We start from the raw sequence: 14,726 nt of genomic DNA on the forward strand, positions 1-14,726 counted from the left end.
TCCTCCCCGCGCCACCGCTGTGTCCTGCTTTTGCCAGTGGACTTGGCTGCTGGCCAGGGGGCCTTACAACAGGCATCTGCCACTCTCCCCGCTCTCCTCTCTGTGCCCCGTTGCTGGGGACATTGAGCCGTGTCTTCCATGTCCTGCTTCCAGACTCCAGACTGGACCTTGCCTTCGTGGCCGCGTGGTCTGTAGACGTCCGCTGTGGGCACTCTTGGTTCGGCCAGTCCTCTGGGCCTGGGATGGCCGCTTAGCTACGTCTGTCACGAGTGGTACTGGTTTCCAAGGCGGGGCCTGTCTCATCCCCTTCTAATGGCTGGCCCCTCCCATCTTTTCCGTGCAGGCTCTGCATCTTGGGTGGCATCTTGGGTGTGGAGTGGGGGGGGACTGGTGGACAGCTGGCCGGTCTCCCTGCTTGCCCGATGCCTGTGGCCCGGCCCTTCAACATGATGTGGAAGGCTCCCTGCCCTGGTTGCCTAGGGTGTTTCTGTGTGTGTCCACACTGACCCTGACCTCAGAGCCTCCCACGAGCTGGCAGGCACTCTCTCACTGGAGTTAGGCCCCTGCCACCCGGGTCGTGCCAAGATTTTTAGCCCTAGCTGTCTTCCAGGTAGGGCTTCACACTTGTACCCAGGATTGGCCTCCGACCTCGACCTCCTTTCCTGTTGTATTTTGGGTGGTGTGTTACACACTGTGTTGGGATGTTGTCTCAGTCCTCCCAATCTCCACCTGTTGAATCGCTGGGATTACAGGAATGAGCCACTACGCCTGGCTCTCCGGAGGTATTTTTACAGCCAACTTATGGCACTGGACATAGAGGTCACCCAGGTCCGTGACGTTTCAGTCGATGAAGCTGACCTGGATGAAACTGACCTTGTCCTGCTGCCATCAGCGGGGCCTCTGCTCCTCTGGCTTTTCCATTGTGAGCTTGGAGGAGCAGAGCCGAGGGCTTGCTCTGGGGCCTGGGCAGCCAGGAGCTCAAGGCAAAGTAGGGTGGAACAGATAGCAGGGGGGCTACTGGGGCTCAAGGGAAGCTCCCTGTGGGGGTGATGCTGGAATCGTCCCTCTGAGGCCCAGGCCCTGGCCTCCTCCAGTCAGGGCTGTGGAGGTGCGTGCCTCCTGGGGCCCTATGTGTACTATGGCCTCCTGGCTGCAGGTGGCGCTAACTCCTGCCAGGGTGTCAGGCTCATGCCTGGCTCCCTCCCCAAGCCGGGCTCTGTGGCTCTGCCTTTTTCTTTCCGTGTCCATCATGGCCCATGTTAAGTGGTGCGGGGCCTTGTGCCTGGCCCTTGTGCATATACTGTGAAATTGGCTTCCACAGCCCTAGACCACCATGGCTGAGCTGACATTTCCAGAGGGCTTAGTCGTGGTGGGGCAGGTGATCACCACTGCACCTAATGGCTGGAGCGTTGCAGGGTAGGGCTGTCAATGCAGAAAGTCACTGGCTCTCCCTCCTTTGGTTCCAAGCCTCTGGAGGGGCTCAGCAAGAGGGCCCAGGCAGGGGCTGCTGCCAGATACCTACACTTTGTGAACATGGACAGGCAGGGCTCAGAGCCCTGATCTGGGGTCTTCAGCCCCACCAGCCCTGTCTCAGGAGTGGCTCTGTCCCTTGCACATGCTACCCTGGGACAGGGACTGGGAGGAGTGGCTGGCTCAGCCATGGCCACAGTGTGGGGACCGCCCTCTTCCTGAGACCTTGCCTGTGACTGGCCCTGTCTGGCTGAGGGTGAGTCAGCCCCTGTGGACTTAGGTTTTTTGTTTTTTGTTTTGGTCGGTCATGGGGCTTGAACCTCTGGGCTTGGGCGCTGTCCCTGCGCTCTTCAGCTCAAGGTGAGCACTCTACTGCTTGAGCCATAGCACCACTTCCAGTTTTCTAGTGGTTTATCGAAGATAAGAGTCTCATGGACTTTGCTGCCTGGGCTGGCTTTGAACCTCGATCCACAGATCTCAGCCTCCTGAGTAGCTAGGATGACAGACATGAGCCACCAGCACCCGGCCCCTGTGGACTTACGAATAGATGCCTCCCCATGCCACCCCAGGACCTGAGAGGCCATCCTACACTCAGTGACCCCAACTGGGGAGCTCCCAGCTTGCCCCTGGGCACCATATCACCCACACCGGGAGGTGGGCAGCACCTGCAGAGCTGACTGGGGCTGCTGAGGCTGGAGGGCAGGGGCTGGGCCAGCCAGCAGGGGTGTGCGGGGCTGGTGCTTCTTGCTCACTGACTCTCTGCTGCCGTGTGATGGATGGTTCTGAGCAGGCCCTGTGCCCCAGGATGGCCGTGTTGCTCTTCCTGACACACTCATTTAATTTTTAACTCGCAAGGCATTTGCTTATTTATTTTCATTGTTCTTGATAATAATTCTAAGCCATTAGAGGGGAAAATTATATTCAAAAATGCTGTTTCACACTTTATTTGTTTGATGATTTAGAGCGATAGAAAATAGCACATTTGCTGGCTTTTATAGTCTGATAATTATTCACATCCATCAAGCCATTCCAGGGGAATAAACAAAACACCAAGAAAATTACACTATTAATAGCATCCTCTGTGGCGGACGGAAGACCGTGGCCGGCCTCGTAGAGAGGGGAGGCCGCCTGTCCGAAGCTGGAGGCTGCTGGTTTCTAATCATAGTTGGTCTCGGTGGCCCTGGGGTTGCAGCCACCCCCTCCTGGAAGCCTAGGGCCTGCAGCTGTGCTCTGGCCAGCTCACACTAGAGGCTCCCTTCATCAGCCCCAGGGAATCTGGCTAAGAGCTGTGCGGGTGGAAGCCCTATGTCCCCGTGGTGGCTGTGCTGCCAGCCTGGCCACAGGCCTACTCCTCACATGGCATTCCTGTCCTTTGGCCTTGGTGCCCAAACAAGAAGCTGGTGCCTCTGATGGTCTTGGCTGGAGGTCCAGTGTCCCCGCCACGTCCTGGCTGCCCTGTGCAGTGTGCCCTCCCCCAGCACACTCACACTTGGTCTCAGCCCGTGTGGGTCAGGCTGGCGTGGCCCAGCCTCTGCTCCTGTCCCAAAGCCACATGAGTGGATTTTCAGCTTCGCATTTTTAGGGTGGCAGTAATTCCTCCAGGAAGAAATCTGGAAAGGCAGAGATCCCAGGCCCAGGATGTGGCTTCCTTCTGGAGCCTTCCGTGAAGTTAGTTCACCCTTGCCTCTCCTGAGAGTGTTCCTGCAGCCTCTTGGACTGTCTACCTGCTAGCCTGAGTTTGTACCTCCTCCATCCTGTGCATCCCCAGCTCAGAAGGGGCCTCTGGGGTTAGTCCCTCTCGGCTTCCCATAGGCTTCATGCTGACACCTCATCTAGGAAGGGAAGCCCCTTTGGCTTGCCAGTACACAGGGTCTAGGCCTGTCTCCCTCAGCCTCCCAGCACCGCCTCGGCATTGAATACAGAATTACAGAGCTTGCTGCATGCTGCCGGCTAGCGCAGCTCACCAGGTTGCCAGGGAGATGCAGAAGCAAATTGTTCATGGGTTCTTGCTTTGGATCTTCCCGAAGTACTTCACAGCAAACATTCAAAAGTAGAGCGTGCTTGCTTGGGTAACATGCAATATGGAGAAGATTAGCACGGCCCTGGGCCAGGATGACAGGCAAATTCATGAAAGTGGTCTCGTATTTTTATTTTAAGCAGAGAGCAGGTGGGATGGGGGCCCAAATCGGAGGCTTTTAAAACAAATACCTAAGAGAGATGGCTGTGGAAGTGGTTCCAGAGGGGTGACTCAGTCTGGAGCTCCTCTCCTCCGGAGCCCGAGTGACCCTCGGGATGGCATCTTCCTCCCACCCCCGGCACAGCCCAGGGAGCCTGTCCTTCCTCGCCCTCAAAGAGCTCAGCCTTCAATACGTGGAGGCCTGGGCCAGGGGGTGGGCCGAGCTGACGTCATCCTGGGCAGTCTGGGCTTCCGGGCTCTAGGGGTGAGCGGAGGCCAGCTCTGGAGGGACCAGAGGATGGGAGGACAGGGGTGCTGGCTGTGTAGGATGTTAGCGTTCAGGAAGAGGCCAGGTGTGGGGACATGGGTCACAGCAGCCCCAGCAGGTAGAGCGGGAGACCCCAAGCAGGTCAGGACAGTACAGAACAAGGAGATTGACAGTGTCCAGGGGCCCAGAGCAGACCCTGGAAGAAGTCTGGAGGAGATCTAGGGATACCCTTCTGTCTGAGAAAGTTGCTGCTGGGTGAGTGTGCTGCCTCGTCCACTCACAGCGGCCACCCGGGCCATGGGCAGGCAGAGCGGCTGATTTGGGCCATGAAATTTGACCTTGTAATGGAGCCCAAGCTTGCAAGCAGCGAGGAGGCAGACTGCTTCCCTGTGTCCGTGACCAATCAAACCCACTTTATTTTACAGCCCCAGAAATTGCTTGCTAATGGCCAGACAGATGCCTGACTGCCTGCAGGCTGAGAGAACAAACCTCTCGAACCCCGCAGTGGGTGCCAGGACTGTCTAGGAGGAGGTGGGGGAGGTGTGTGTTGGGGGAGGGGGATCGAGGCTCGGCTCTGGGGGTCCTGAAGGGTCTGTGAGACACCTGCCTGGGGAGCTGCTGGTCCCGATCTCTGCGGCTGTCCCAGCCAGCTCGAGCCTTCTCTGTCCTGCCCTTGTCTGCCCTCCATGGTTGGCCCTAGCCACCTGGGCTTGGGACCTGCTCAAGGTCTCATGGGAAGGCAGCACCCTGGTGCTTTGATGGCTTCTAGTGTGTTGGGGGGCGGGGGGCTCCTACTGCCCACCCTTGAGGCACATCGCCACAGTGCTGTCCTTACAGAACGGAGCCCTTGCCCTATGCTTTGGCTTGTGAGCTGAGAGTTTGGGCTTGAGTCTTGAGGAAGGGGCTGGCACATCCCTGGCATTGGTGCCTGGGCTACCTAAGGCTGTCACTAGCTGGTTCTGGGTGGCAGGAGGCTCAGCGCTCCCGGGCATTGGTGGCGGGTCCAGAAGTCTCTGTGCCTGCCTGTTTCCCATCCGAAAGCCTTCCTAATCTCCCCAGGGGCCACTCTTCAGCACACTGGGCCGGCGGCCTGCAGTCTGTACTTTCCGATAACAGGAGCCACGTTCCAAAGTATTAAACTTTTAACATCCACCAGATTCAATTAATCTTATCTTTACAACTCCCAATTACAGGCGGTAATTAAGTGAAAGCAGCATTGTAGGCTGGGGATCTTGCATTAATCATCGCAGCCCTGGAGCCATAAATTAGTTGTTTCCCATCCTCAGGCGTCTTCCCAGCAGGCCTGGACTGTCTCACTCCCCGCGTGGGGGACGCTGTCCCACCCAGGCGCTTCACATGGGGGATTAGCGCCCTGGTCCTTATGTAAATGAGGACAGGCCGAGTGAGAAAGCACCCCCTCTGCTTTGTCCACACAATGGAAAATTCTCCAACATCCACACAGCTGAAGGTGCCCAGGGTGTTTCTGGCAGAGGCCCTGCAAATGTGCTATGCCCAGAAATTAATTATTGAATCCTATTTAGATTAGAGACAACAAGATGTTTCTCTTATCTTCCCACCCCACCCTTCTATTTTATGAGAAAAATAACAAACGTCTCTGTTGGTGGTTGGCATGGGCCTGTACGACTCTGGTCAGGGCGATCTTTTCCTCGCTGGTGTTTTCACCGCTTTGCGTCCTGCCCGAGGGCTGTGGGGAGAGGCTGCGGGCTGCCTCGTGCCTCTACTCGCTTGACTATGTGTAGAAGGCGAGACACTGGCATCGCTGCTCTAGAACAGACTCGTTATCTGGGAGGGCATCAGGCGCTGGCCCCCACCAACTCCCAGTTGTGAGAGTCCATGTCTCCCCCGGTGGTGGTTCCTGGCATCCTCCTTGCCAGGCTGTGGCGGGAAGAGGCCCAGGCTGCCGCGGCGCCAGCTTGTGCCCGCAGCTCAGCATCAGAGGCCCATCAGCCCCCCTGCATCTGTTTGCAAACTTTCATCTTCATCTTCTAGCGGATGACAGAGCCTCGGAATCCTTTTAAGTGGAAAATGTGTAAAAACTAAACTTAGGCAGTGGGTGACCGTGGTGTTTTTCTCCTCCCAAAGCTGCTTTTCCCTGTCGGCTCTAGCCTGGGGATGTGGATGGCACAGCCATGAGAGCCAGCTGAGTGGGGAGCTCTTGCTGCACCCCCCAGCCTCGCTCAGGGCGTAGAATTCTGTGTTGCTCCTCTGGCCTCATTGGGGTTTAGCACCTCCTGGCACTTGTGGCCATTGGCAGCCTTTTGGGTTCACAGTCCTGAGTCCTGGCCACCCTGCCCCTGTGGTGCATATGCTCCAATGCATGCTGACCACCTCCCTTCTCTTGCAGGTACGCCATCCCCCCTGAGCATGGCAAACGCCTGGAGCGGCTGGCTATCGGTAGGTGTCTGTGCCCGTGGCAGGTGAGATCGTCTGGGCCTGGGACCAGGGGGGCTGGGTGAGGGCTGGGAAAGTAGCTGCCAGCCACCCAGATGGGCTGCGTTTGAATGGTCATGGTGATGAGCTCCACACCCTGCCTGCTTTGGGTTCCCATATTCCCACCGCCTTTGCCCTAAGTGCCCTGTTCTCAGATCTCAGCATGAAGGCCTGTCCCACTGAGCCTGCTCTGCCTCTCTCTGCGCATGTCTCTCTATGCCACGTGTCCTCCAGCACGTGGGGAATCTGAGTAAGCAGGCCATCCTTGCTGCCCTGCCCTCAGCACATGTCCTCCCTTGGTGCCCGCCCTGTACCACCCACCTGCATCTCCTCCCCCCCTCCAGGGCCTCTTTTCAGGCTAGGTTTGCAGGGAGACCCTGACTACTCTGGTTGAAGATACCAAGGCAGGTGGAAGGAGCAGGGTTCCCCACCAGCTCCTGATCTTGGGTTTCAGGAATTACCAAGTATCTGAAGGATATTGCACAGCCCAGCCTCTGTGGGGCTACCCTGCCAAAGACCCTGACCCACATTTAGGGGTGCACAATGATTGATGCTCCCGGTTCTGGAGCCTGGGAATCCCAGGTCCTGGGCCAGTACATTTGGTGTGAGCCAAGCATCCTCCCGTGGCGGGGACCCCAAAGCCACCTCAGCCTCCAGGGTGAGGTGCCACACTGTCATTTCTGTTGTTTCAGATGGCATCTCACTGTGTAGTCCAGGCTGGCCTCCTGAGTGCGGCCTGCACGCATGCCTGACTGTGCCACATCTTGGTACCATGACACAAGGATGTAGGTGTTAGCATAAGAATCTAGGGACCCAGACCATAGCAAGTCCTGATTGGCTCAAAGGGTCCCCTCACATCCAATCAACAGGCCATCCTTAAGCAGAGGCACTTCCTTCTGGGCTGGCCAGGCAGAGTGACGTTGATGCTATGTGAGGGCAGAAGAGCACAGGCCAGTGAGGCCCCCTTTCTCCAATTTGGGAAGCTGCCCCTGGCTTGGTGGCTCCTGTGTGCCCAGGAAATACTGACATGCCAGCCACCAAAGCAGCAGGAGGGAGGGAAGCTCCAGCCACGACCCGGCTCCTGGTCTAGCAGAGGCCCCACACTCTGTGCCACAGCTTGCAAACAGCCCAGCCAACACAGCTGGGCTTTCAAACACACACTGAGGGGCAGATTTCATTCGGAATACAGGTTGCATGTTTTTCCACTGTTTAAAACAAATGGCCACCACCTTAGTGGATGTAAAACAAAAAATTAAAGTTTCAAGATGGGCACTGGTGGCTCACACCTGCAATCCTAGCTACTCAGGAGGCTGAGATCTGAGGATCACGGTTTGAAGCCAGCTCAGGTAGGAAAACATCCATGAAACTCCAATTAGCCACCAGAAAACCAGAAATGGAACTGTGGCTCTTAAGTGGTAGAGTGCTACCTTGAATGAAAAAGCTCAGGGACTGCGCCTAGGCCCTGAGTTCAGGCCCCACGACCAACCCAAAACAAAAACTTACAGTTCTCTAATCAGAGGTTGGTTCCTCCAAGGGCCTCCAGCCAGGCTCCATGTTCCTCTTTTCCCAGCTCCCTGAGGTCCTAAATCTCTTGGCTCCTGGTCCCTTCCTCCTCTGCCCTCTGGAGATCCACAGTGGTCCCTGCTCAGTGTCCTTAGCCTGCTCCTGCCCAGAGTCCTTTTTGCTTCATGTAAGATAACGTTCAGATTCTGGGAGCGGGTGGCAGGCAGTGTGGGTGCCATAGTTCAGCTGATCACACCCGTGACCAGCTGGGCTGCAGGAGATGGTGGCAGACGGTGGCAGGACAGCCAGGCCAGGCCTGGCCTTCCTGGGGATGATCACGAAGGCTGCCCAGTGGCTGTCGCCAACACCCAGACCACCCAATGCTGGGCCTGTGTTCCTGTCCACATGCCCCTTCTGTTGGAGAAGAAAGTGAAGGCGGGCCCCAGTAGCTGGAGGTTCAGAGTCTCGGAGTCACCATCTACCCCTAGTGCTACAGCACTTTCTAGCTTCTTCATAATGAAAAGCAGCTCGGTGTGGGCTCCCTGCTATGGGCTTTTAAAAATACCAACTCACTCCTGCCAGGGAGCCATGCAAAGCTCAGGAATAGCTGGGCCATTGGCCTACAGGCAGGGAGGACAGGAGGGAGGTTGTACAGGACTAGCGGCAGCCGCAGTGGCAGCAGGAGGCCACGCCGCCCTCCTCTGCAGACTCAGGCTTAGGGCCTGCTACCTTTTGGGGAGATGTCCCCCCTACTCCTTCACAGAGCTGGGTGGAATGGCTGCAACTAATGTGCAGAATGAATAGCTCCGCTCCAAATGGGCTCGCGGGGAGAGTTGTGGGGCCCACGGAGAGCGCATTAATGTGCTGGCGCATTATCGGTGCTAATCACTTAAAATGTGTGCCTTTATTAGAGCTTTAATGAGAGCCACTTAAACTGTGCATTAAAAAGAGGAACTGCGGCGCGGCCGGCAGCCGGGTGGCAGGCAGTCATAACTCTAATTGAAATGCTTTTAGTGCCAGCGGAAGTTGTGAGTGCAGTGATTCCTGGTACCTTCCTCGCAGCCCCACGCGCCTGTCCAGTGTGCACCGCATGGCCTGTGCTCACATGCCTGCACACGGTGCCCTCCAGGTGGTCACCCACCAAGGGTGGGCCTCAAGGCCAGGCCCAGGGTCTGCACAGGCTTCCATGAAGGGACTCCGGATGACCTGTGACTGCCAGTGAGTCCTAAAAGGGAAGGTGGCCACGAGCACCCCCTCAACCACTCCCTGACACTCCACCCCTTCGCTTAATCTACATGGCAGCCTGGTCCATGCAGGATGATGGGGTACAGACACAGCCCGGTACCTGGTCCTTGCCTACCCCACCGCCCCTGCTGCCCCACGCCTGTGCATTCATGCAGGTGGCCAGTGCTGAGGCCACGTGTGTCCTCTCTCTGGTTGCAGGCAGAGCAGGTGTTGGAGCAGGGAGCACGCGAGCTGGCAAGGCCCTGTATGCCTCTCGGCCTGGCCCCCACAGCACAGGTTTTGGGGGTCGTGGACAAGCCCATAAGCACAGCCTGGGCTTCAGCAGGCATCTGTGCTCTACCCCAGGGCGGGTTGCCTCTGGGCCTCTACTGCCCATGTGGAGCCGGCCCTGGCTGCTGGGGCTGCTTAACTGGGCGTTGGGAGCAGGCAGGGCCGAGGCCCATGGCTTACACTTGCCCACCTGCAGACCAACCCTGCAGGGGCTCCCAGTGCTAATCCAGACCCCGTGAGGCTCAGCTTCCTCACTGAGCAGCCATGAGAGCATCTGAGCAGGGTGCCAGCAGGGCACAGGCGCCTTGACTTCCCTAGAACGTTCAAGCTTGGTTCATCATTCTTGCCTGGAAGGAAGGAGCCTCTACGTGGACACTGTTTGCTTGCCACGTTCCTGGCTTGGGTGGCTCTAGGATGCTGGTGGCCCCTTGTCTTTCCCAGCTCTGGGTGGGGTGGCACAGGTCAGTGCCCACGGCTTGAGTGTGCCTTGCCCTTTGCACAGCTGCACCCCAGCACTGGGCCTGTCATGGGCATAGGCCTCTCCTTCCCATGGGGCCAGACTCCAGGCTGCCCTGGGCACTGGGCACGGGGGTTTGGTGGGCACCAGGAGCACCCCCACCTTCCACCCCAACAGTACTGTGCACCCCTGGTGCTTTGGAGGGCCAGCGTGTTCCTTTTCAAGCATATTACACTCCCGCCTGCCTGCTTTCTCCTGCCAGCATGGCATCCCCGCTGCCCTGGCTTGTGGCCCTCACACTGTGTGTTCTCTCCTGCCCCAGGCTTCTTCCCCGGGAGCTCCCAGGGCTGTGATGCCTTCCTGCGCCACAAGATGACCCTCATCTCACCCATCATCCTGAAGAAGTATGGGATCCCCTTCAGCAGGGTGCGTACAGGCTGGGGGTGCCCGTGGCGGGATGGGGCCTGGGGATGCCCTCTGTGGGATAGGCTCTGGTCTCTAGCTGGCTGACTGAGAATGCCTAAGAGATAACCTGGAGAAAGTTCTAGAGCTGTTACTGGCTGGGAGCTATGTTACCTGCTGGGGGCTGAGCATATGAGGGAGGCATGGGTCAGGTGAAGTCTTTACTTGCTTCCCCACGACCTAAACTAGACTAAGGTCAGTGTTGGGCATGGCCGCCCAGGCCCTCCCTCCAGAGGGCCAGGTTGGAAATGGCAGGCATGGAGCATCCTGCTGTGGCCAAGAAGCAAGCAACAGCTTCAAGGACGGTCCCTGCACCTAAGCTCCTGATGATTGGCATGGCCTGTTCTGAATGGCTCCGGGGGCCCCCTGAGCTTGTGTGATGTGGCTCCAGAACTATCTGCAGGGCTGGGATGGAAGAGGTCCGGTCTCCCGTTGCTCAGAGCCCCCACATCTGGGTAACAGCTCACCTCTGCAGACGCAGCAGCTCTGGGCTGCTTGGGTTGGGTGGCAGGCTCTTTAGTGCCACCATTTCTGCCTGGCCTCCAGCCCTGTGATGGGCCTGCATGGGCCTCAAGGTGCTGGCCGGGGTCCCCAGGCTAGACTAGGCTAAGGCATTTGTTTGCCTGTAGCCCTCCAGCCCTCCTGCCAGGCAGGAGAGACGGTCTCATAGGGGAAGGCATTTTTGTGAAGAGCAATTTGTCAGGCCCAGGAGCGAGTTCTGTGATGAGACCCTTCACGCCCCCGCTCCTGTCGCGCGTCGGCATGTGGAAATTGCTTGTGACATTTCAATCGTTCTGCTTGGAGCATCACTGTGGCAACCGAGGGTAACTTGTTCTTCCTGCCTGGCCAGAGCTGCCGCCGCCGCTGCCACATCAGGCAGAGGAAGATGTGCCCAAGAAAGGCGGCTTGCCAGCTCCTGGGGCTTCTGTCTGAAACCCTCCCTTATAGGAAAAGACAGTCAGATTTGTATCAGGTGACTACAGCCCTCACAGAAAGGACAAGGGCTGATCTTGGGGCCTTTTCTTGGAGAAGATCCTCCCACTTAAGTGGCGTCTATGGATGAGCCAGCCACACCCTGCTTCCCCGATACTATGGTCTGCTTGAACTTGAAACACTGAACTCCCTGACCAGTGCACCCCATGTCTCAAAGGGGCTGCCAACGCCCTGCTGCCTCACTCCTGACCTGCATGACCCAGGCACCTGCATGACCAGACCTCCATGTCTCCAGATCCCTGTGGGGTGAAGGCCTGTGTGTGGCCAGTGGAAAGCAACTCCCACGTGGCCCAGCTCCTGGGACAAGGCTGGTGTGCATCCCTCATCTGAATTCCTGGCACCTTCACACGAGCAGCTCCCTGCTCCCAACTATAAATCTCTGTAATGGTATTTACTTCTTCAAGAAAAAGCAGATCAATAGCAGAGCTTTTTAATAATTAAAAGTGTGTACTTGTGTAATCTGCCATTGACTTCCTCATTTGTTCTGTGTGAGCTCACAGAACACACGTGCACAGCTTCTCTGGGCCTGGCGTCAGGGGATGGCGCCCCGGGCTGTCACCCAGTGCTGTACACCGTCCATCATCCCAGACACCTCCTGATTTATTGTTGCTGCTGGGAACGGCCTGACGTGGAGGGCACACGCCGAGTTCTTGCAGGAACCTCATGGTCCTTACCTGTGCGTCCTTCATCCTGGGCTGCATCCCGGCGCGAGTCAGCATGTCTAACCTAGCGCCCTGCTGCCATGCCTTGTCCCCAGGTTTCCAGTTTGGGGTGAGAGGGCCCAGCTGCACCCTCAGAAGGCTGAGTGTGCTGGCTCTCCCTGCATGTCACATAATGAGCTCAGTGCTCACCACACAAGGCCTGGGTGACAGGAAGAGCTGCCTGGCTTTGCAGGGCGGGAGGGACAGAGGCCGGAAGTGCAGGCTGTGATGTGGATGCCGGCCCCACGCTGCGGGTGTTCTCCCGTCCTGCCACGGAGGCCTGTTACTTGGACAGGAATTTAAATCTATAACTTAATGCACAGTGACTTCCTGTGATTGGTACAATTAATTACTTGAAAAGAAAAATATCATCGTGTTCTTAGGAGCTGGCGTTTCTCCAGGCAGTGTCAGTTTTGATGGATTTTTGAGCAGTGGCTGGCTCTGCGGAAAGGGGGGGGGAGCGGTGTGGGGGGAGGCCCTGCTGCCCGCCCTCACCCACCCGCACGTGCCTATGCCTTGAGTACGAAGATGAACCTAGTTCCTGTATCTGCTGAAGGACATGGGTGGGGCCACAGTGAAGAGACAAATGAGCCAAGAATGGGGAAAACATTCAAACAGACGCCAACCAACCCACCGGCCAACCCGCTTACCTGCCTGGCGCTCAGCACTTGGCACCCAAGAAAGGCACAGGCCCAAGCATGGTGCTCTTACAGGGAGAGGCACAGCACAGGACCGTGCCACCATGGCTGCTTGGAGACACAGCCTTGTGCCCAGCAGGCCACTCTGGACTATGTAACCCAGACCAGTGGAAACATCCTGACAGCCACACACAGAATTCCAGATTGCCATGCCATACTTATCCCCTGAACAGAGGAGCCCGCCCAACTACAGAGACCTTCCAGGCCTCAGTTTCCATGTCGGCAGGTTGGGCCCACAGTCCTGTCTCCAAAAGAGATCATTGCAGAGCCCCAGAGCACAGCAAGAGAAGTGATCACTGCTGCTTGCCACCAGTGCTAAAGAAGAACCTGTTGGCAGGTGCGAGCGGCTCACACCTGTAATCCTACCTACTCAGGAAGCTGAGATGTGAGGGGTGTGGTTCAAAGCCAGCCCGGGCAGGAAAGTCCATGAGACTCTCATTTGTAATTAACAACCAAAAAGCTGGAAGCTCAAGTGGTACAGTGCTACTTGAGCACAAAGCAGCTCAGGAACTGTGTCCAGGCCCCGAGTTCAAGCCCCAGGACTTGCACCCAAGAAAAAAAAAAAAAAACACCTGTTGAAGGGCCAAGTGGTGGCCAGTATGGTCATCTGGAATGTCTTGCTCCCTGGAAGGAGGGTTCGTCCTGCCCAAGCATGAAGTTGTAACCCCCATACCTCCCTCCTCCTGAGGCTGGTATCCCACGGCCCCACCTGTCACCCTCAGGCCTGCTTTTTGGCTCGGCTTGTGTTTCAGGGATGTCTTTGTGGTCCCACAAAATTGTGGGTAGTAGGATGAGCCCCTTGCCAGGGTGGACGGGGTGCTTCCTCACAGCCACTTCTTGGCAGAGGGCCATGATGGGGACATGACATGCGCACACCATTGGAGATGCCTTCCTGTGCAAGGAAGGCCGTGGGCACGTCACCAGCATGTCCCCACACTTCTGCCACCACTTGTGGCTGAGTGTGCCACAGCCCCTCCAAAGCCAGAGAGCCTTGCTGCACGCATGTCCACACACCCAGGGTCCCTTCAGAAGGCACCGCCGTGTCTGTGGGAGAGCTGTGCTGTGCTGGGATCTGACTCTTAGCTTATGTTCTTTTTTTTCCTCTTCTGTCTCTCTTAATGCGTTTCTTGCTATGCAACCTTGGCTGGTTTGGACCTCTCCATCCTCTTGCCTCAGCCTCCTGAGTGCAGAATCTCAGGAGTGGCACCATGTGGGCTCCCCACATGTTCTGAGTGAGCCAATCAGGGAGCTGCGGGGAGTCTGTGTGGATCCCCACTGATTTGTCAGTCGGTGTTCTCCTCCCTGCCCACCACTGCCGTGCGTGGCGGGGCCCATGGAGGCCTTGGCCCTGTCCTGCTGCCTGGCCCCTCGCCTGCGTGCCCCTCCTCACCTGCACACCTTTGTTCCCCAGATCACACAGGAGGCTGGGGAGTTCATGATCACGTTTCCCTACGGCTACCACGCTGGCTTCAACCATGGATTCAACTGCGCCGAGTCCACCAACTTTGCCACGCTACGGTGGATTGATTACGGCAAAGTGGCCACTCAGGTAGAGTCCTGTCTCTCCCCACAACTCCATCCCCATGCAGGCTCTCTACCTCCACAGCTGGGGCCCAAGGCTGTCCATTGCCACTGCGCCAGCCTGGGCCAGGGAGCTCTTCCAGGCTCTGTCTGGGGTTCTAAAGAGCATGTGTCTTGAGCCAGGTGCTGGTGGCCTGTAATCCTAGCTACTCAGGAGGCTGAGATCTGAGGATCGCGGTTCAAAGCAGCCTGGGCAGGAAAGTCTGTGAGACTCTTATCTCCAATGAACCACCAGAAAACTGGAAGTGGCGCTATAGCTGAAGTGGTAGAGCACTAGCCTTGAGCTGAAGAGCTGAGGGACAGCGCCCAGGCCCAGAGTTCAAGCCCTGTGACCGAGGGTGTGGTGGGGAGCATGGGGGGGGTGGGATGGGCTTATGTGGTCCATGGTGGTCTCTGGTGTCAGCGTGTACTGCTCTCCAGCTGCCCTCAGGGGGGCTGTCTGCTCCTGGGG

General features: G+C 57.4%; 1 protein-coding gene across 2 annotated transcripts in view; it reads left to right on the top strand.

Annotated features, from left to right (window-relative positions):
• The window catches only part of Kdm4b (lysine demethylase 4B), a 100,375-nt gene that overhangs the window by 50,447 nt on the left and 35,202 nt on the right, over positions 1-14,726 (top strand). For both annotated transcript variants that reach the window (XM_070008358.1, XM_070008359.1), the window contains exons 7-9: positions 6,280-6,329; positions 10,163-10,266; positions 14,106-14,243. In XM_070008358.1, the coding sequence (XP_069864459.1) occupies positions 6,280-6,329; positions 10,163-10,266; positions 14,106-14,243 (292 nt within the window). The remainder of the gene's footprint in view (positions 1-6,279; positions 6,330-10,162; positions 10,267-14,105; positions 14,244-14,726) is intronic.

The sequence above is a fragment of the Dipodomys merriami genome, unplaced genomic scaffold, assembly GCF_024711535.1.
Source record: "Dipodomys merriami isolate MVZ:Mamm:240054 unplaced genomic scaffold, mDipMer1.0.p SCAF_70, whole genome shotgun sequence".
In the NCBI taxonomy this organism is placed as follows: Eukaryota; Metazoa; Chordata; class Mammalia; order Rodentia; family Heteromyidae; genus Dipodomys; species Dipodomys merriami.